We start from the raw sequence: 22,500 nt of genomic DNA, 5'->3' as shown, positions 1-22,500 counted from the left end.
TCTACAAGCCTTTGATACTATACACTGTAATTGCTCACGTGAGTCCATTAAATCGATTAATGATCCATTGGACCTGCCAAAATTAAAAAGAGAAAAACGTATGTGCATTTTGCTTTTCGACGTTGTATAGTTAACAACCTACTGAGGACACCAACATGCATCAGATTATTGAAAATTTCGAAAGAAGCGCAAGGTTTAAGGATGACAACGAAGCCGAAATTATTCGACAGAAACTCGAAAGGCTAGTATCTAGCATTCAGGTACAAGTTGCAAAGCGCGACAAACGCTTGCAGAGCACTTTGATCCAGATCGGAAGTGTATACGAAAGGGTAAAAGTTCATCGACCTGACGAATTTGACTTCAAAGTCAGAATCGACTGTCTCACTAACAAATCTCTCCTTTATCCCTGTGAAAACAACCCAGGATACCTGAGACTCGGTCAAGATGATGAGAAATGGAAAGAATTTCAAGATGAACAAGGCTTCTTCAGCCCTAGTAAGCTGTGCCGCCATTTCAAACGGCTAGTCAACGAATCTTGGAGAACCATAGACGTCCCCGAAGGACTGGCCATACAAGAATTAGACCAAGGCGACATAGATGGACCGTGGGGACCTTTGTTCATCGGTCTGGTTGGAGGCGAGGGCCGCCCGTCTGAGGTTATGTACATTGAATCGCACGGCCCAGCTACGACAATAAAAGTGATATGGAACGGTGGTAGCAGTTACAGGGGTTTACTTATAAGTGTTGATTTGACGCTAGCGCTGGAATACGCCATTTCAAAGCTTCCAGTAGGGTTGTCAGACCAGCTTCCACAGACTGTAGCCAGTGGGTATCTTAAAAGGACTGGTTTCCACGTCGTTCCAGCGGGTTTTGATATGTGGCGCATTTCATTTGCCACTGCCGAGAAACACATCCTGTCCGATACTCCTGACGAGTTTAAAGCATGTTACAGAGTTTTAAAGTACGTGAGGGACAGTGCCACAAACGACCTTGATTTGGACGCATCCTTAGTCCCATCGTACATTTTAAAGAGCGTCTTGTTATCCCGGTATTTTACAGCGGGAGAGGAGTCCCAGGAAAAGGAGTATTGGCTCGAACAGGTAGAAGACACCTTAGGTGCTGTTTTGCAGGGGATTATGCATGGAGATATCCAGAATTTCTTTTTGTCAGGATACAATCTGCTGTCAACGACTGACCACAAGAACAAGTTGCGACAGATCATCGTGGAAAACATGTTGAGTCTCGTGAGGGTTTGAAGATGACACACACTCAAGAAGAAGTTAGAGAAAGGAAAAGGCAAATCAGAGTGCTAGAAATTGTAGATATCCTGGATTTCCTATTGTCTGAAGGTCTTAATGGCAGAGATACTGCTGCGTTATGGCAAAAATTGTTTGTTAATATTTATGATGTTCCTTCTGAAGAAAGTTATGAAGCCAAGTTCTCTAACCAGATTACTAACCTGGATAGGTTAGACCTCGATGAAGATGTATATGAAAAGCTCGTTCAAGAATGGTCTGCGTTGGAATATCTTTTCGACCAACTGATTGCTGTCCTTCCAGAAGACTTGGAAATTTTGGCTCGTAAGTTCTACATCCGAACCTGGGAAAAAAGGAAGAAATTTGAACAGGAACATAAGGATAACCTTGCCCACCCCATTCAGCAATTAGCTATTCATGAAGTTGCCTGTGAACATATCGTGGAGTACGCTGAAAATTACATTGACGGAAAGGGCAATACTGCAGCAAATTGTTATTCAAACCTTCACAAAGCACTTCCTCCTGATTACAGATCCCTTGGATTTCTTCGGGATATTGCCAATATAACCTTACAAGAGGGAAGTGATCGAGGACGTGCAGTATTCAAAGATCGCGTTAAGCAGTACATGTCATTGGTCCCTGAATCAGTATTAACGTCAGTTGTTGTTGGCTATCTTAGCCAAATATTCTTTCATAGCAAAGACGTGCTACGACGCAAACTTGACTACATCAACATACCGGAGGTAGATCTCGATTAAAGCCAAAATCCTTCATTCACTGCAACTACCAGTTTATTTCCGACTTTTTTTGTTTTCTTGTCTAAACCAGCATTAATTTTGGTTTTTAAGTTCAAAACATAAATACGAAACTGAAATACTGGTGGTATATTATGTCAAATGACGCTATTATCAAAATGTACTGTAGGCGTTCCAGGATGAGGAGTCCTTTTCATAGATGTAGGCGTGGCGAACAGATCATCTCAGGTTTATACGTTTCACTGGCAGTAAAGCCAAAGCTTTTTTGTGCGATACCGCTTCTTTAACGAAATTTATCGTAGTCATAATTGCCCGAAAAATATCATAATGACATATCAGAATTGCGGAACGAAGAATCAAGAATCAAATGTGAAGAAGATCATCGCAGTTGGAGAAGCAACTATTGTAGCATAAAGAAAACCTGAATGAGAGGATAAAGAAAAATTTCAATCGAGGAACTTTGGGGCATGAATCAGGGTTGTTCCAGACTTATACGATGCAAGATGTTCAGCAAAATACTGTCCTAAAACGATATCTGCTGGTTGGCCTGTGTAGTAGAGGGCGGATGTCACGTGACAGGCTAGATATTTGCTTGACATGCGAAATTCAATGTCAAATAAGTATAGTTGACAAGTAAAAGAGTGTTTTTAGGAAACCACTGCTTTTAAAAAATCTCTAATAGGCGTGTATGATTTAGTAAAATGGACTGTAGTAATCTGTTGATTCTTAGTCTCTCTTGAGAATAAAAAATATTAATAGTCACAAAAGGTGCAAAAGGGCGGTTTGGAGTACGCAAACAAGTGTTTACCGAAATCCTATGGTGTACAGAACGAAACCGCGGGACAAAGAAAGTCCCAAAGGAAAAAAAAAACGACTCGAATAACATGCGATCCTCTTCGCCGGAACGCAACAAGTACTTACATGATTTTTCGTCATGCAATTTGGGACAAATAAGTTGCGTAGGAACTTAGCTGATTGTTAACAATTTTGAACACTTACCTAGCTCAAGACGTATAAATCTTCGCTTACTAGATAGCGTTAAAAGTCCCAGTGAACAAGTCAGGTGGTTTGCCGTATATAGTCCTCATAGCTTTGCTTTTAATCGTTCTAAAAAATCAGAGTTCTTCTTGGAGCAGGATCCCCATATAATACAACCGTGATCAAATAGGTAAAATTGTCGCTTAATAAATCTTCAAAAGGGTACAGTATGTTGCTCAGTACCAGGCCACTTAAAACAAAAGCTCAATTTTTGCGGCTAATATTTACGCTGTTTAATGCACAGGAAAATTAGTGCTGTTCAAATAAGGGTTTGTAATATGTGGTATTTTCAAAGAAACTGTTTAAATTTCAAGTGAAGATACTTAAAGAAGTCGGCCAGTTGTCAGAAAAATCATTAATTATTCTTGAAATTCAATTTGTTTGGTATAACCGAGGCCAGAAACATTCACTAGGTATTGATGTCAGGTGCCCAGTATCCGGCCAGTTTTTTGTTCGCTGTACAGAATCGATGAATTAGCAGCGTACATTATCCCGACAAGATTTATTTCCTATATATGACTATAATTAAAGCTTAGGATATAAAACATAATCTGTATAATGCAATTTTACTCAACTCCTTATGAAAATATTCTTCAGTCATTCCGAGGCGAATTGATTTCTTGTGCACAGCTTGTTTCGCATGACTGTATTATTCGGAAGCGTCGGAGTTGAACGGGGAATTCTCATCCAAACCCCCAGTTGTGACTGCTAGAATGGGGTTGCAAAGGTCTGAAAAACTGCTCAAAAGGATTGAGAGATGTGAAAGAGGGAGCAATTAGTGCTAGAAAAGAAGCCCAAATAGGGGGACTGCGCATGAAGAAATCAGCACTTCAGGTCAGACAAAATGGCAGAGTGACCTTTGACCGTCGGAAAGGCCCTTCTCCGGTTTTGTCAAAAAAAGATGAAAACCCGGCTCGCAGATTGGCTAATTGAGCTTGCAAACCGCGGCTTTGACTTGTCCACGGGTGCGATCCTTAAATCAGTGAAAAAGTTTCTCGACAAGGAGTAAGAACTATACCATTTCAAGACAACAAGCTAGGGAAGTGGTTTCGGAGTTAAATCAATTTTTTATTCCTTCCTCTTTTATTAAATTATTTCCCAATATACAATTTTGATTCAAATGTCTTGCATTTCATGTAAGAATTCCCTCAAATGGCCACACCATCAATCCGCTGGAGGCGTATTTTAGACCATGTTCCTACACAATTCAAATCAAGAGTGACCATCAATGTGTCCTGGAACAAGTGCGGGTCACAGTGTGAAAGAAATGGCGAGAAAAATACTTCCTACAAATTAACATTTATTTAGGTTGAAAACGCGATTTTTTAAAAAACCATCAAAAGAAATTTCCAAAATATTTTTGCAAAATCATAGTTGTAAATCACTGTTAATATTGTATTGCAAGGAAAAACCCATCAGGCGTAGGAAATCTTAAGCCGCAGGCAACAACGTTAATTGGTTTGTGGTTTCTTGGCTTTCTCGCGTATCCCTGTTCTTTGCTATGATTGTTCATAAAAAACGTAATAAACATTCCTGAACAGTTTTGTTTTACAGAAAAAATGCACCCCTGATAAAAACGGGGAAAGGATCAAAGATATGCGCATTTTGCTGTAGACGTTGCCGGTAATTAACAACTTCAACACCACGATGCATCAGATTGTAAGTTTTGAAAGGCAAGCAAAGTTTAAAGATGACAACGAAGCCGGAATTATTCGACAGAAACACGAAATGCTGGTATCCAGCATTCAGTTATAAGTTGAAAAGCGCGACGAACGCTTCAAGAGCACTTTGATCAAGAGCGGAAGTATTTACGAAGGAGTAAAAGTGGATCAACCTGACGAGTTTGACTTCATGGTTAGAGCCGACTATCTCAACAACAAACTCTGCCTTTCTCGCTGCGAAAATAATCCAGGATACGCGAGACTCAATCAGCAAGATGAGAAATGGAGGGAATTTACAGATGAACAAGGCTTCTTCAGCCCTAATAAGCTATGCCACCACTTCAAAAGGCTAGTCAACGAATCTTGGAGTACCATAGATGTCCCAAAAGGAATGACTATACAAGAACTACGTCATAAGGAAGGAGCGTGGGGAGTTGTGTACACTGGTTTAGTTGGAGGCGAGGGCCGCCAGTCTGAGGTTATGGACATAGAATCACACGGTCCAGCTACGACAATAAAAGTTGTATGGCACGGTGGTAGCAGTTACAGTGGATTATTAATAAGTGTTGATTTGACGCTAGCGCTGGAATACGCCATTTCAAATCTTCCAGTAGGGCTGTCAGAAAAACTTCCACAGACTGTAGCCAGTGGATATCTTGAAAAGGCTGGTTTTCACGTCGTTCCAGCGGGTTTTGATATGTGGCGCATTTCATTCTCCACTGTCGAGAGAAACATCCTGTCCGATACTCCTGACGGGTTTAAAGCATGTTACAGAGTACTAAAGTACGTGAGGGATAAGGCCGCAAAAGAGCTCAATTTGGACGCATCATTGGTTCCGTCTTACATTTTCAAGAGCGTCTTGCTATCCCGGTATTTTGCAGCGGGAGCGGAGTCCAAGGGAAAGGAGTATTGGCTCGTAGAAGACACCTTAGATGTCGTTTTGCAGGGGATTATGCATGGAGATATCAAGAATTTCTTTTTGTCAGGATACAATCTACTGTCCACAACTGATCACAAGAACAAGTTGCGACAGTTCATCGTGGAAAACATGTTGAGTCTCGTAGTGTCGAAGGGTTTGAAGATGACGCCGCACACACGGGGAGAAGTTAGAGAAACGACAAGACAGATCAGAGTGCTAGAAGTGGTAGATGTACTGGAATTCTTGTTGCCTGAAGCTTTTGCTGGAAAAGATCTCACTGCGTTGTGGAATAAACTGTTCGTTAACATTGATGACCTTCCTACAGGAGCCTCGGATGACGTAGGAACCAAGTTTTATGACCAGATCACTGACCTAGATAGATTAGACCTAGACGAAGACGTCTATGTTAAGCTCGTTCGAGAATGGGATGCGTTCCAATCTGTTTTCATTCAACTGATTGATTATCTTCCAGAAGAAGAGAAAAGTTTGGCTCTCAAGTTCTTCCTCAGAACGTGGGACAAAAAGAAGAAATTTGAACGGGAACACCACGGTGACGTGGCCAACCCAGTCAAAATAGCAGTTCATGAAGCTGCCTGCCAATACATAATGGAGACCGTTACAGATTACATTGACGAAAGGGGCTATATCGGAAAGGGTTTCTCAGATCTTCTCAAAGCACTTCCTCGTGATTACAATTCACCTCGATACTTTAGTGATGTTGCTGCTATAACCCGGGAAGAGGGAAGTGATCGAGGGAGAGCAGTATTCAAAGAGCGCCTTAAGGAATTCATGTCCTTGTTCTCTCAATCAGTATTAACGTCAGTTATTGTTGGTTATGTAAGCCAGTTTTTTGTTCATGCCAAGGAGGGGTTACGACGTAAACTTGACCACATCAAAATACCGGAGTTGGATCTAGACTGACTTCGCCACACATGCCGGCGAAGTTTGTAGGACGATGACATTTGACTACAACTACTAAGTTCTCTTCCCTTTTTTTGTTTTCTTGTCTATCACCGACAATACAAATTTAAAAGTTTGGCTCGCAAAGTTCCAGACGTAAACAAGAAACGGAAATTCTAGTTGCAATTAGTGTGTCGAATGAGGCCATTGTGAAAATGTTCTGTATAATGTGTTCTGCGATGGCAGAGACGTTCTTTTCATAAATGGGAGCGCGATAAAGAACGCCTGAGCGCTGGTTACATACATGACTAGCAGTAAAGCAAAACGTGTTCCCTTTACTGCTTCTTAACTTCCTCATTCAACAAAATTGTTCGTTTATAATTAGACGAAACAATTCAAACTGATTTCCGTTATACTCTTCAAGAGTATATCATTCTATGAGTCATTAACACCCGACCCGAGTGGCCTTCTCGAAGTCTGGCGGACTGTAAAATCGTTGTCTGGACTGGAGGGGTGGGAACAAAAAAAAAGGTAGAGAAGGAACACGCAAGCTACATACTGAAAACATCAGGGGCACACAACGACGGTTTCCTGTTAAATACATTGAAAACGCTTTCTAGGCTATTCAGAGTACTTTTAGATCTCTAGAAATGCATTTTAAGAGGCGCTATAAAATTTGTACCCGTTCGGTCATCCTAGAGGAACTATGTCTTCGAATTTACAAGGGCTTCAGCATTATTTTCCCGAAAATTGTAGATGTAATTTAACGTATAACGAAAGTGAGAATTTTTCTTATTCCTCTCTCTGTCACATTTGTGAATCCAAAATTCTTAGGTTTCCTTTTTTTGTACGAAAAATAGCCTAACCTGGGCAGTGAAATGTGAACAATTAAACTTGGGAAATTCGTAAGGAATTTATTAGATAAGCGTCGAAAATTGTACGTGAATGGAACGGCCATTTAGAAATTTTTAGTCGTTCTCAAGTAATACAAAATTCGAGGCAATATTTGCTTCTCCAAACAAATATTTTACAGAAAACAGTCGTTGGGTGCCCCTGATATATTTCTTTAAATGAAAAACGGAGTCTTCAAGGGCCGATGGCTGCAATGTATTCGGCAAGCTTATCGTGCAGCAAGCGTTCGATTCTTCGCTTTTCAACATTAGACTAATAAAAAGACAACAAAAGTGTTATATCTTTTTGGGAGTAATTCGCATTGTTCAGTCTGTATTTTCATCCTTTGCTTATCAATTGTCTGATGTTTGAAGATAACACAGTTAACTTGCAACTACCTGCACAAAGTTAACGTACAAAAAAAAAAAAACGTGGAACAGTTTAAACATCAACTACTTGATCACATTTAACCTGTAGTTGCTTGTACTACCTTAGTACTGTTTTGTTTGAGGAAGCAGTCATTTTCCCTGTCACTGCCCGCAGTAACCTTTTCATTGCACTACCTGTCACTGATGACAAGTCAGTGGTCACAAACTACAATTCAATATTACTTCTCGTTTGGAATCTTTTATTTGTTTTGGGAATAGTATTTAGACTCTGCATGGTGCAGGCATATCTAAGGATCCTGACAACTCCTTGTCGCTTTTTTCAGTTAATGCACTTCACTAAAAAATTTCGGTAAAAAGCTACAAAAAGAGACCTGTTATCAACAAATATCCCGATCCTTCTGCACAACCGTACGGTCGTACATGACCTAGAACAAAATACTAACAGTAATAAACGCTCTAGCGGCAAGTTCGGTTGAATGAAGAAGTAAATAAAAAAATATGTTAGCCATAAAACGAATTCTTTTCATTTTTTAACAGTTAATTGCAGTCAATTTTTTCCTATAATAACCAGTCAATACTTATGAGTGCTGTTAGCCTGCTGTACCAGACACAAGACAATTTAGCTCGTTCACATAACTTGAGAAAGTAAATAATTCACCTATTCTAATGCAATTAGAATAATTTCATCGTCGGCTCTCTGTAGAAGTAAATCTGCTCTGACAGAGCAACAATAAATTTACGGTTTTTGAATCTATTTTATATTTGTTTTGTCACACCAGAAGGTAAAAGCAACATTACTCACGCACAAAGGTTTCGCACAACCCAGCCGTCGCAGTGGAAAACAATGAACCTAGTTCTAATGCATTAAAATTGTAGGACATGAATAAGGGTTGCCGCATTACAGAATGTACAATGTTAAGCGGCATTCCGTAATAAGACTGGGTTGGTTGATGTACAGACTTCCACTGTCAAGACATGATCAGATAATTATAGAGTATCATTAAAAGGTAGAGGATTTATTTACGAACTCACTGCTTTCGAAAAAACTCGGATGTGCGTACATCTAAAATTATGAATAAATGAATGGACTATAATAATCTTTAGTCTTTAGTCTCTGTTGAGAATAAATAAATGTAATGGTTACAAAAATCTATTGATAAATGTTGTCGTTAAATGCTCCCTAATGTCCACAGTGCCAGCATTATATTTGCTGCAAGTAACAGCGTTCCAAGTGTAAGAATGACATTGCAGAGCATATTTCTTTGATCTTCATGAGGGATGTATGTTGTAAGAGTATGATCTACAAAAGCAAATAACGCCCACTGTCCATCTAGTGAATAACAAGGAACCATGTTAAGCAGAGCTAGAGCCCCAGATAAAGAAACTAAATATCTTAATTAAGTCAAGGACAAAAAACAAATGGCTTCCTATAACTTAAAGCTTTCATTTCATTGTGTGGAATGGTTCTTAGCTCAGGGCAGCTGTAAAACTAAAACCAATCAATAGTCCAGTTTCGAATTAAAAATTACCGCTGAATACAAACATTAACGACACATTCATCTAAATCTAAAATCTAAATGTCTGATCCGCAAAGGGCAGTACAGCCCATCTTCAGCAGATATGTGCTGTGCTCGTGCTATGTGCGCTAAAAAATAGTGCAGTGAATTTGTGCTGGTGATATAAAAATAAAAAATGTTCAAATGCTCAATTCATACAGGGTTAGCCTCGACGTGAAGTAACATATTCTGAGATTATGGCAAGCAAGTGTACAATATTACTTCAGATGGAGGCTAACGCTGTAAAAAATGCGTCTTCAGTTCTTTAATTCAGCGGTCATCGCGAACTCGAAAATGGACTATTTTAGACATGTTGGACACACATAAATGCAGCTGAAGTTGAGTCAAAAGATTGACATCTCTACCCAGATGTTGCAAAGCTGGCATTGGCTTGATTCCTCAGCACTTAAACATTAACCAGCTACACAACTGATGAGACCAGACATTGTATGTAAATTTGGACAGTTCACAAAAGCCTTCCCTTTGATTATTGTTCAAGTGGAACATACATGTATCAGGGTTTTTATTTTCACCAGTTATAGTGATAGGTCATACAGACAAACACTTTCAGTTATTTCATTCAATTGCTAAGCATATTATTAAATATGGGAAAATAATATGCTATTAGAAAACTTGTTTTCTTTAAAAAAAAAAAATTTGGTTGTTGTTGGTGGAACTGATTGCCAGAACGGAAAAAAAAAATTACTGCAAATGGTATTAAAAAAAAACATAGACAATAAAAATTTAACACTGCCCAACTGCATCTCCCCATCACTTTAACCCAGAATACATTGCCATCCCACCCTTGAGTTTAAAATATAACTATTATTCTTGAATCCAAAGGATACATTAAAAACATTTCTACCATATTTGGAAGTTCCATAGGAAGAAGCGTGTTCCGCCGTTGATAATTTATGACTCCCACTGAAAAAAAGAAGCCAGATGCATGTACCCAGCTGCAGTTTAGTTGAGTTAAACTGTGCAATAAAAGAATATACTCAATACACTGTTTAATAAAAAAAAACTCTCATTGCTGACACTGGCTAAAATGCTAAAAGGTAGCCGGCAGAAAAAAAAAAAAATTAAACAGAACACCAGTAACTTTCATGTTCTCCTTTTGCATGGTCTACAAACTTCTTTTGGGTTCACATGAGCATTTCCCTGAACATGTTAGCATATAAAACACTGTCATGTTTAATACATTGACACTTGTCAAAACTGCAATAAGGATTCCAAAAGTACACATATTCCGAAGAAAAACTTATAATTATTTAGCCCGGATGAAGCGAGTGTTAATGGATTATACCTCTTGTCAGTAGTCAGAGAAAGAGGAACTCGCTCTGCTCAATTAATTACTTGTCAGAGCAGACTATTCCTTGTTGCAAATTTTAGCGATTTCACTGGGAAAATTTTGGTGTTTTGGATATGTGGTTGATCGCTTACGAGAGGTGGCCACACATAGAGGATCAACCATAAATGGATCTCTATAAATACCCTGTGATGAAGGTTCAAAGGTCTATAAAGCCTTTTCTTACTTTACCTGTGTACTGAAGTAGCAGAGGATCACCCACATACAGCACATCTGAGCCTTTACTTCGTATGATTCTTAGAAGGCGGCTGGAGTTATCCAAAGATGGATGAACACACACTTTGTCCCCTGGAATTGGCACATGTAATGGTAAACATTAATTGCAAAATAACACTATTTTACACAATGTGTGAAATCAAGTTTAGGGACTAGACTAAACAGTTTATAATTTATATATAATTATTTATTTATATATTTATTTATACAGGAACATCTGGTTTAGCGTGGATCTAATTTAAACACAGTCCTGTAAAAAAAAAGAACAATCAAAGAAAAACAATGATACTAAGAGTAGCACACTAAAAGTACGTAGGCACAACACATTAAAAAGATTCAAGAAATGGCCTGGTGCTTAGAATGTCGTTTCGCCAAGGACTTGTTTTGTTCTGTTTATTTTGTTGCCAAAAACTGAACACCAAAGGGTTTATTTATCAAGTTTTAGTTTTCAAAAAGCAACTCTTGGCACATTCACCTCTTCAAAGCGCTCTATACTTTTGCATCCTTCTGTTGTTGTGCACGTGTGAGAAATCAGATCACAGAAAGGTTCAATTAAACATATATGAGGCTACAATCTGGGACAAAATTACTAGAGACTCTTTTCTCTGAAGGGCCTCTCTGACTTTTTGCCAACTTAAAAAAGGAAAACGCTTTTCCTTCCCCTCCCCCTCCATGCAATGTTGTGATGCTGTTTGCACCTGCACAACACAACAAACACCCCAATTTTGAATGGAGGGAAGGGGGAGGGGAGTGGATTGTTTTCTTCTGCGAGGTTGCCCCATTGGACGACAATGTCTGAACAATTTTGCCATCAATTGTAGATTTTAATAAATCTTAGTACATTGTATGTCTTGGTGTCAGCTGTCATTCAAGGTGCTTACCTGGTCCATCACAGTCTGTAGGTATATCACACAGCTGCCTTGACTGCATGGTGCTTCTTGCCGGAAGACATGCATATCCCTTGAACCCAAAAATAACAGCAACAACAATGACAAAAACAAAAAACAACAAAAAAACATAAATATATATCATCAAGAAAGGCTGGGTACAGTGCAGAGCTGTGCTCTAAAGGTGCTAGATGGTCCCTGGTGTCTTACTTTTGCTCTTTGATGACTAGGAAATCTTAGTATCTTCATGAAAATCATATGCCAGACACCTTGCATTTTACAGTTTGTGAGCAACAGGATCCCTTTACTTTTTTGTAAAGCACAGCCTTGAACAGTGCTCACAAATATAACAAAATTTCAAAAACAGGCCCAGGGGCATATAGTTTTCATAGCACTTTTTGATGGGCTTGTTGCAAGAGAGAGTTTTGCATATTTTCAAACTTTGCTGGGCCGAAAATCAACTGAAGAAAACTATTGGTGTCAACAACTTTCAAAGTGCGAATGACAATAATTATTAAAGGAATTAAATAGTCCTTCTGGACACAATGACTTCAAAAACCATACTACTAAACTTTATTGAAAATGGAGTACTGTACATTCTGTGAATATTACATAGTCCAAGTTCATGTATGGTATTTTATAGTTCATCAATTGAAATTAGATACTTGAAAAGTTAATGTTCCATAATGTACCTTTAAATGGCTAAGAGACTGGTATTTAAAACAGAACCTTGATGACGTTGAGTTCTGGCAACAGTCATACACTTCACCATTGTAAAATCCACCTTAAAGATATTTAATGATAATTACTGGAACCACTGAGTAAGTTATAATTTATCATCAGGAGTGTCACTACATGTAAATTTAAAAATATGACCTAGGAAGGGAAATGGGAGAACAGAATAAATTTTCAGTTTCTATTGTCTTTACTCCACAATTAGAGCGATTTTCGTATGACCTTGAACTGAAAACACGCGAAAAAAACAGAAACAACAAAAGAATGGAAATAGAGCGATTTGACTGGTTTATCGAACAGATACAAATGCACGTGGCTTTTGGTTGGTTAAGTAAACGCTCGAGTGAAAAACTTCATTGCCGAGAACTTTCTAGAAATCAATCGAATTACTTCGCTTTGACGTCATACTGCAACCCGCTGCAACACGATTGGCTTATCGAACAATGCCTTCTCCATATTAGGGTTGGAAAACGAAGAGTCCATGTTTTGATCTTGTCATCCATTGGCTGATAAAACAAATTAATAACAAACACTTACCAAAACCATTTTTCAAGGTCATACGAAAATCACTCTATTGTGTTTTTACCAAAGTAGCTGAGACTGAGATATCTAATAGCCAGGGAAAGCCCCCAGCCACTAGCCTTCAATCATCGACAATCCTGATTAATGGAGACAGACAGTGAAGAGGAAACTATTATCATAGGGCCCATACTAACCAAACGGAATACTTATTGCTGCGGAGCGACCGAAGGGAGCGAGCAGCAACATAATCAGGATTTAAAGGAAATATATAAGGGGGGACGAATTCTCGAATTCATCACTTTTTACCACAATGCATTGCATTTAACCAGAGTGCATTGCGCCACGAACAACTCAAATAAAAACACAGGGAAGTTCGGTGGGTGAGAGAGTGCATTGTTCGCTGCTCAGACTTAGAGTTTTCTATGTGGCAAATTTTCTACAGCACGGTTAGAGGTCTTACCAAATTTTCAGACACGCAGGAGTCTTTCAGATGAGTACGATGGTTAACTTGGGGATTGGATTTCAATTCAAGAGCCTTTGACTCATCCAGGTGTTAAACCTGACGAGAAGATGAGCATTTGCTCTTCGACTCCGCAACACGGGGGGATATACAAATTCCAGCTTGCTAGAAGGTGATGTGAAAGTGAGAAAATGTCACGCAGTGCTATTCTTAAGAAACTGTTTGAGCCGAAAGTGGATGTGATTTTGACCATTCGCTTCAAAATAACAGCGGAAATCGAGATAACAAAACATATGTTTTGTGTCCTACTTTGCAGACGAGGACGTGTATCGGCGTTTTGAAAAGCATAATTATGTTTTTTCTTTCATTCATTGCCATGGAATATGCGTTTACATTGTTTTTTCACTGTTAATAGCTCGGTTAATGCGGCTGGCGATCATCTTGCCGGCAGAAGTTTCATGGAAAAGGAATAAAATAAAAGACTTCTCCTGAAGATTACGTAATCAGCCTCTGTGGTGCAGTGGTTAGGTGTAGTCGCGTCAAGCCGAAGGTGCAGGGTTCGAGTCCCACCGAATTCTTTATTCCTTCTTTCTTTTTTGTGCCGTTTTTTTGTGTTGTTGTTTTCTATAAATATATAGCTAAATAACTGTTACTTAATAAAGTACAACAAACAGCAAGAAAAGTATTGTGTTTCCAGAGAAAATATTGTAGCGCGAAGCAATCCCCGCGGGTACCCCTCTAAGTAAGTCACGTGAGATGGCGTAATAACCATGTGCGAAGAAATGATTGTAAGACGAGTGAGTAGTAGATTAAACATGTGTTGTTCTCTTAACGCCGTGTTTTAACTGGGAATCGTGGCGTTACACTGGTGGCAGCGGTAAACAAAGACGAACTTCACGGATATATGTGTTCAATGGCGATATTTTCATGGTTTGCGTGACTGAGTTTCATCGCCCTCCGTTGTTTTTCATCCAAAGTCTCTTCGTGTGTTTGCTATCGTGGTCTCGCCCATTTGCAATGGCGGAAAACTCACTTGTGGATTCAGGATTTAAAGGAATGAGTTGCTCAACGCCAGCTAATCCTTTTAAAGCGGGAAACCCATTTACATCAGAGTCTGTTTCATCTGTAGACTCATCAATGCATGTGGAGAGTCCAGGTCGGCGATTTCTATCAGCGAGCTTGTTTGCATCGCCGCTGGATCCGTCAGTACATGATAGCAGTGCAAGTCACCGATTTCGCTCCAAAAACCCGTTCGCATCGGAGAGTCAACAGGATACTTACTCCACTGATTTGTTTACACACCGCCCGAAGTTAAGCAAGCCTATTAAAAATCCTGCGGATTATGATGGTACTCAGTCGCTACGTGATTATTTGAAACACTTTGAGCGTTGCTCTGTTGTTAATGGTTGGAACCAAGAAGAAGCCGCTCTATTTCTTGCTGCAGGCCTTCGAGGAGAAGCCCAAAAGGTGCTTAATGGTATGTCTGATAGCGATTGTCGAACTTACGCCAAAATTGTTGAAAAATTGGAGCTTCGGTTTGGTGTTGAAAAGCAGCGTGAGTTACACCAAGTGCGCCTTCATAACCGTCGCCAACTGGAAAACGAAAGTGTTCAAGCTCTTGCTGCAGATATTCGCTCTCTGTCAAGTTTAGCTTATCAGGACTTATCTCCGGTCACTCAAGAAAGATTTGCCGTCCAGCACTTTATTGATGCACTCAAGGATCGAGACGACAGGCTTAAATTACGTAGAGATAAACCTCGCCCCTTAGATGACGCCCTGTCGCTGGCTTGTGAACTTGAGGCGTTTCGTCTCTTGGATGGAGATGAGCGGAGAAGCCCTCTTCATGTTCGCTCTGTGGATGAAGTTGATAAAGAGCCTGATTTGCTTAAAGCTCAGCTGGATATGTTACGTTCTGACATTCGAGTGCAACAACAACGTCAGGAGACTCAGCAAGTTGTTATGCAACAGTTAGTTGAGCAGATACAGCAGCTCTCCAAGTCGCTCTCTTTGAACACCTCTGGTAGCCAACAGCGATTACCTCCTTCACGTTACTCCAACCGCAATGTTCAATGCTGGAATTGTAAAGAATTTGGCCACTATCGTCGTAACTGCCCAAAGTACAAGTCACTTGACCGAGCCAACCCGGGCTCGGGAAACGGCCGCAGGGTGTCGCCCACGGGCCAGGGGGATGCCTAAATGCGAGTGATGTTGGCCCCACAAGTGGTACTGATGTGAACAATGCATTCTCTCAGCAATTGCCAAACCAGGAAATGACATGTCCTAATACACCCATGGAACGGTCACATGTTAATGAAAAGTTACGAGGCCTTTACTTGCCAGGCTTTCTTGGAGGATCTCGTGTCATGTGGTTGATAGACACTGGTGCCGCACGTTCAGTTTTGTCGTTCGAGGTTTATAATTCTTTACCTGCTAGCGTTAAGTTCAGTTTGAGTTCAGAAAATTCTGCCATTGCTCTTGCTAATGGTCAACAAGCGAAAACTTATGGTGTGGGACATGTTGTCATGCGCCTCGGTAACAGCGAGTTTCAAATGCATGTAATTGTTGCTGAGATTGAGGATGAGGGCATTTTGGGTATGGACTTCCTGTCACAAGTTGATTCCCGTATTGACATTGCGACAAACCAACTGTCAATTAATGGCGAAGTGTTTGATTGTTCTGATTTCAAGAACCAACCCCTTAGTTCCAGATGTATGGTTCGACGGTCAACTATGATTGAACCTAACACTGAGGTGATTGTCCCCGTCCTTGTTCACAAGCGTTCATTTAACTTAGACCCACAGTCGTCTCAATTAGGCACGCGATTGTTAGAACCATGTCTGAACTCACATTTGCAACAAAAGGGACTTTATGTTGCAAGGACTCTGGTTGATGTTACGGAGGACAGGGTGGTCCCCTTACGTGTTTTCAATGTTTCTAATGAAGTGTTTCATTTGGCTGCTGAGACTGTGATTGCCCTTGCTAAGCCAGTTACTGATGTCACCTCACTAGAGCTTAATCAAGAGAACCATGACGGTGCTATGGGCCAAGCTAGAGTAATAAATGAACATGTGTCACAAGGAGCAGTCGATATGACTCTACCGAAGGCCTTGCAGGAACTACTTGAGAGAAGCACAGATAATTTAACTGACAGTGAAACTGAGAGACTGCAGGGGTTGCTATTCAATTACCAGCATGTGTTCTCAATTTCAGACGGGGACTTAGGCACCACGCACATGGTCCAGCACAGAATCGATACGGGCAATGCTCTTCCAATCCGAATTCAACCCCGGCGAACTTCACCGTGGAAACATGATGAGATAGAAGGACAAGTCACTAACCTCCTACAGCAGGGCAAGGTGATGGAATCGTCCAGCCCCTGGTCTTTTCCGGTTGTGCTAGCAACCAAAAAGGACGGTAGCCAAAGGCTGTGCGTGGACTACCGCCAGCTTAACGCAGTGACGATAAAGGATGCCTTCCCCTTGCCTCGGGTTGATGATTCTCTTGCTGCTTTGAGTGGTTCCCGATGGTTCTCAACTTTGGATCTTGCCTCAGGTTATTGGCAAGTGGCGATGGATGCGGGCACCCAGGAGAAGGCAGCATTTGTAACTTCGAGCGGCCTGTATGAGTGGGCCGTGATGCCTTTCGGCCTCTGCAACGCACCCAGCACCTTTGCCAGACTGATGGAACTTGTTTTGAAGGGCCTACATTGGAAGATTTGTTTGATCTATCTTGATGATGTGATAGTTATGGGACGCACGTTTGAAGAGGAATTAGAGCGGTTGAAAGAGGTGTTCGAGCGACTAGCCAGGGCAGGACTAAAACTTAAGCCAAAGAAGTGTTTTCTCTTCCAGAAACGGGTTTCGTACCTCGGACATGTGGTCACGGAAGAAGGCATTGCTGCAGACCCTGAAAAGGTGGAGCAAGTTCGCACCTGGCCCACCCCAGAAAACAGCACGGAGGTCAAAAGTTTCCTTGGACTTGCCTCTTATTACCGCCGGTTCATCCCTGATTTCTCGACCATAGCTAAGCCGTTGTACAAGCTAACGGAAGCCAAGGCGGAATTTGCTTGGACAGAGCAATGCCAGCTGGCTTTTGACAGCCTGAAGGGTTTACTTACGTCCAGTAGAGTCCTAGCCTACCCTACTAGGGAGGGAAAGTTTGTGCTAGACACCGATGCGTCAGACCATGGCATTGGGGCAGTGTTGTCACAGTTTCAGGACGGGGTCGAAAAACCCATTGCGTTTGCAAGTCGGACATTGTCCAAGTCTGAAAGGAACTATTGTGTGACGCGTCGTGAGCTCTTGGCAATCGTTGAGTTTGTTAAGCAACACCGGCATTACCTACAAGGTACAAGATTCTGCATTCGAACTGATCATGCCCCTTTGCGTTTTGTTGTCCAGGCCAAAGATCCCGAGGGACAGCTTGCACGTTGGATTGATTACTTGAGTACTTTCGACTTCGAGATCCAGTATCGACCAGGACAGCGACATCTGAATGCTGATGCACTTTCCCGTAGACCATGTGATGTCCGTTGTAAGTGGTGTAAGGGTTGGAAGTCACAGGAGCAAGCGTCATCTGTTGATGTGGGTGTTCAGACCGTGATGCATGTCCCTTACCAGGACATCAAACAACCTGTGAATTGTGAAGAACCTGTTGGTGCTCGTTGTGCCACTGTCAAGTTAGAACCAACCTGGACTTCAACTTTCGTGAGGGAACAACAGGAAGCTGACTTTGATCTCAAGGTTATTATTGGTTGGAAGGAAGCCGGCAAAGAAAAACCATTGTGGGAAGATGTGTCGCCTCAGAGTTGTGCTGTGAAGACCTTGTGGTCACAGTGGGACCGGCTGCTCTTCAGAAACCGTGTACTTTGCCGCAGATGGGAAAGTGACGGAGGTGATCAGATTATTGACCAGGTCATTCTTCCCGAGAGTCTTCGACAGGCTGCCCTTGAAGCTCATCATAGTCATACGACTGCAAGTCATCGTGGTATACGAAAGACCCTAGGCGCCCTTCAATCTCGTTATTACTGGCCAGGACTTACTTCAGCAGTTCACAGATTGGTCGCCAGGTGCCATGTCTGTGGGTCTAAGAAAACCTGGGGACGCAAACGTCGTGCTCCGTTAAAGCAGTACGTGGTGGGAGCTCCCATGGAACGAATCGCGATTGACATTCTTGGCCCACTGCCAGAAACCCCACGAAAGAACAAATTTATACTCGTGGTTAGTGACTATTTCACTAAATGGACTGAGAGTTATCCAATACCCAACCAGGAGGCCACCACTGTTGCAGAGAAGCTTGTGAGCGAGTTCATTTGTCGCTTTGGTGTACCCCGTCAGCTTCATAGCGACCAAGGAACTAACTTTGAGTCAAGGGTGTTTGCTGAAGTCTGCAGGCTGTTAGACATTGAGAAGACCCGCACCACTCCCCTGCATCCCCAGTCTGACGGACAGGTGGAGCGTTTTAACAGAGCCCTCATTGAAATGTTACGTGGGAAGATCCAGCAAGACCAGACAGACTGGGATCTACAACTTCCAACTTGCATGATGGCCTATCGTGGTGCTGTTCATGAGTCAACCGGGGTTTCACCTAACCTCTTGATGTTGGGTAGGGAACTGGAGGTTCCCCTGGATGTCATAACTGAGAGACCGCCTGATGCATCACCACTCAAGACGGACTATGCACAAGCTGTTCAAAAGAGATTGGCTAGTGCGCATGATTTGGCCAGGCGTCATTTGAACAAGGCAGCTGTACGGCAGAAGCGGAACTATGACAAACGGCTTTCTGGGAGACCATTTGTTATTGGTGATTCTGTTTGGCTGCATAACGTTCGGAGGAAGAAGGGGAGAAACGCCAAACTTGACTGTCCTTGGGAAGGACCCTACCTTGTGATATCGGTGCTATCGGATGTGGTGTACCGTATTCAGAAGGGCCGAAAGGCCAAGCCTAAGGTCGTTCACTCAGACAGATTAAAGCCTTACCTGGGACCCCCACTGGAGAGATGGATTCCGAAAAGGCAGACGCGGTTATCGAGCCCAAGAGGAGAGGGGAGAAAGACATCGGTTGTGGATTCAAATTGCGTCGACGAGGGACAGTCAGCTCCGGTTAACGTGAGAGAGGGAGCTAAGCGCGACGAAACGGAATCTACGGAAGCAGACAAGGATGATGTTCCCCCGAGACTCCAGAATGCTGATTTCATTGGGGATGATAGCGGTGACAAGCCTGAGGATGTGAGGAAACCTAAGCCTCGTGCGAGATTGACGACCTCTGTTGCACATGACCTTAACCAGGCGGGTGTTGGCTGTCAAACAGCTGAGTCGACTGTACAAGGTTTACCTGGGATTTATTCAAGTGTTTGTGGGAGACCGTCAAGGCAGCGGAAGCCACCAAGTCGATTCGGAACTTGGGTGACTGATTAACCTGAAATGTTCAGGGACTGATTAGCATTATAGGACAGTCTAGGCAACTAGACAAGTATAAGTTAATGCCTTTCATTACCTAAGAACTGTAGACGCTTGGCACGTTGATGAATGAACATTTGAGACTTGATCTGTTGCGTTTAATTGAAGTTGTTTTCGGAAACGATCTGCGAAATAGTGGACCAGCACTGGGACAGTGCTTAAGTAGGGGGGGAGTAGTGTAGCGCGAGGCAATCCCCGCGGGTACCCCTCTAAGTAAGTCACGTGAGATGGCGTAATAACCATGTGCGAAGAAATGATTGTAAGACGAGTGAGTAGTAGATTAAACATGTGTTGTTCTCTTAACGCCGTGTTTTAACTGGGAATCGTGGCGTTACAATATCGTGTACCATATATTAAATATATGGATAAACAATCTGAATTTCTATTATTTCCTACAATTCACTGTGGGAAAACCAGAGTTGTAACTAGTCTAACTACTTGATCATTTTCTAAACAACGTTCCCACGAGTTCTTTCTATAGACTGATAGTAATTATTCTAGTACTTTCCAACATGTAAATAGGACATTCAAATAATTGTCATTTTTCGATTCTTTTAAGTCTCACTGCCTAACTAATGCCAGTATCAACAGAATGTGCTGCAGCATTACTATCTCTTAGATACCCTAGTTAAAGGTACTGCATAATCTAGTAATAACATAAAAAGCAAATGCAGTTTTTTGTAATACAATCGATATTACAAGCAAAGAGATATAAAATTCAAACTTGGATAGTCAAAGAGAAGACTGTCATTCAGAAGCATGTCAAGGACTGAAAGGTCTGTTGTTCTCATCATTAAGACATTCTATAGCAGTTAAAACACTGCATGTATATGTTACAGGTCAAAATTAAATTCAGGTTAAAATTTTTCAACCTAGGTTGTTGATCCACAATTTGAATTCTCGTGAATAATTTTGGCTTCAACACAAAGGGAATCAAGAATCAACCTAGCTTAAAAACTTTTAACCTGGATTAAATTTTGACCTGTAACAAGTACAGCAGGATTTCAACAATGATGAGTCCATATGCATAGTTATTGATTTAATTTCAATGATTTATAAATTTATATAACTGCCAGTTCAGGACCACTATATAAGCTGTCTGACCTTGTGAAGAATTTTTCCTACTGACAGTCAGCATGTCTGTACAGTAACCATGTTGAGGTGTGCTGAGAGTTCTACTGATACAGTCATTCCAGTTTTGTTTATTATACACTTGACATCCATACAGTGAAAGAACTGTGTCACCACGCTGAATGCTGCCATATACTGGAGATTCCTTTAAATAAAAAATATATTATATATAAAAAGTATTAATATTTATATAAAGAGAATCGTCATCATCATCATCACCATCATCATCATCATAATGATCAATGTCATCACTATATTTTTTATGCCACTGCAACTGTGGCCATCTTCAGAATTTGCTACTGTAGATGGACTTTGAGTATTCCAGATATTAGAAACCTTAATTATTACATAACAACACTCACGCATACTTAAGCAAAATGGTTTCCAGCTATGTGAATAGTGAAACTCAGAAATAAAATTTGGAAACCAATGCTATAAAGGACTCTTCTCAAAGGTTTCAAAGAAAGACATTTCAGCTGCCTTTAGTTAACACTGAGTGCTTTAAGAACTACTTTGTAAATAGGCTATGCTTTAATTATCACACAGTAGTATGATTCTACTTTAATTGCAATTTTTTTTAAAACGTAACTTAAATTTTTATGACATTTGTAACTTTCAATATGTCTTTTATCAATTGAATAAAGATTATCATTATCATTATTATCATTTTAAAAGAGAGAAGGGCTGGGTAAGTAACTTGCTCTGTTTTTTAGCTTTTCCAAAATCATCATTTGCAGCTCAATGGCTGATTTGTGTATGGCTCAAGGTCTGAATACCTTTCTCTATGAGTTTACCATTACAATAAACCACGAGTTTTTTAAAGATACAGTGTACTACACACAATCTAATTATTAGATCACGCATACTGTCTCAGTTATTTTGTGGCATATAATAACACTCTTTGCATGGACCAACCTTTAAGACATTCAATACCACAGCACCCTGATCCGTCACATAAACTGGAAGCAGAATGTAAGGTAGACACCAGAGGATCAGTAATCCCACTAAGACAAGCACTGCATTGTGCCACACACCAGCACAGTAGATTCTCAGTTGACGCAGTGGCGAAATGACAGTCAAGTGCTCAGTGTACAGATCTACAAAGGCACCAGGGTAAACAGCCATGAAAAACATACCAAATCCATTCACACGAACTTGCTCTCTGAAAAGAAACAGGAAATGACTTATCCAGTCGAGACCCACAAATTGGCCCTTGCTCACCATAGAGTCTCCAGTAGCTCAAGTGGTTAGAGCATCCGACTAGATCACGGAGGGTCGTGGGTTCAAATCCCATCTGGGACTCGGATTTTTTTTCCGAGTCCTCCTCAAATTAATATCATGTTGTTGTTGTTTCATC

At 41.0% G+C, this 22,500-nt stretch overlaps 3 protein-coding genes across 3 annotated transcripts in view; 2 read left to right on the top strand and 1 right to left on the bottom strand.

Annotated features, from left to right (window-relative positions):
• The first annotated feature begins 155 nt into the window (after positions 1-155).
• On the top strand, positions 156-1,256 carry LOC140933094 (cyclic GMP-AMP synthase-like receptor). Its single transcript, XM_073382612.1, has one exon. It carries the CDS (start codon positions 156-158, stop codon positions 1,254-1,256), a length of 1,101 nt encoding a protein of 366 aa, XP_073238713.1.
• Positions 1,257-8,031: 6,775 nt separating this feature from the next.
• LOC140923486 (membrane-bound transcription factor site-2 protease-like) overlaps positions 8,032-22,500 on the bottom strand; it is a 22,423-nt gene continuing 7,954 nt past the window's right edge. The window contains exons 4-10 of the mRNA XM_073373575.1: positions 22,059-22,305; positions 21,117-21,288; positions 12,530-12,621; positions 11,832-11,910; positions 10,906-11,022; positions 10,214-10,289; positions 8,032-9,201 (exon numbers count right to left, since the gene is read on the bottom strand). Coding sequence (XP_073229676.1) covers positions 8,979-9,201; positions 10,214-10,289; positions 10,906-11,022; positions 11,832-11,910; positions 12,530-12,621; positions 21,117-21,288; positions 22,059-22,305 — 1,006 coding nt within the window. The 3' untranslated portion in view covers positions 8,032-8,978. The remainder of the gene's footprint in view (positions 9,202-10,213; positions 10,290-10,905; positions 11,023-11,831; positions 11,911-12,529; positions 12,622-21,116; positions 21,289-22,058; positions 22,306-22,500) is intronic.
• On the top strand, positions 14,359-16,083 carry LOC140923497 (uncharacterized). Its single transcript, XM_073373584.1, has one exon. It carries the CDS (start codon positions 14,482-14,484, stop codon positions 15,748-15,750), a length of 1,269 nt encoding a protein of 422 aa, XP_073229685.1. The 5' UTR covers positions 14,359-14,481; the 3' UTR covers positions 15,751-16,083.

Source organism: Porites lutea, chromosome 1 (genome assembly GCF_958299795.1).
Source record: "Porites lutea chromosome 1, jaPorLute2.1, whole genome shotgun sequence".
Classification (NCBI taxonomy): Eukaryota; Metazoa; Cnidaria; class Anthozoa; order Scleractinia; family Poritidae; genus Porites; species Porites lutea.
The sequence above is the reverse complement of the archived record's forward strand: the minus strand, read 5'-3'. Positions and strand labels throughout refer to the sequence as shown.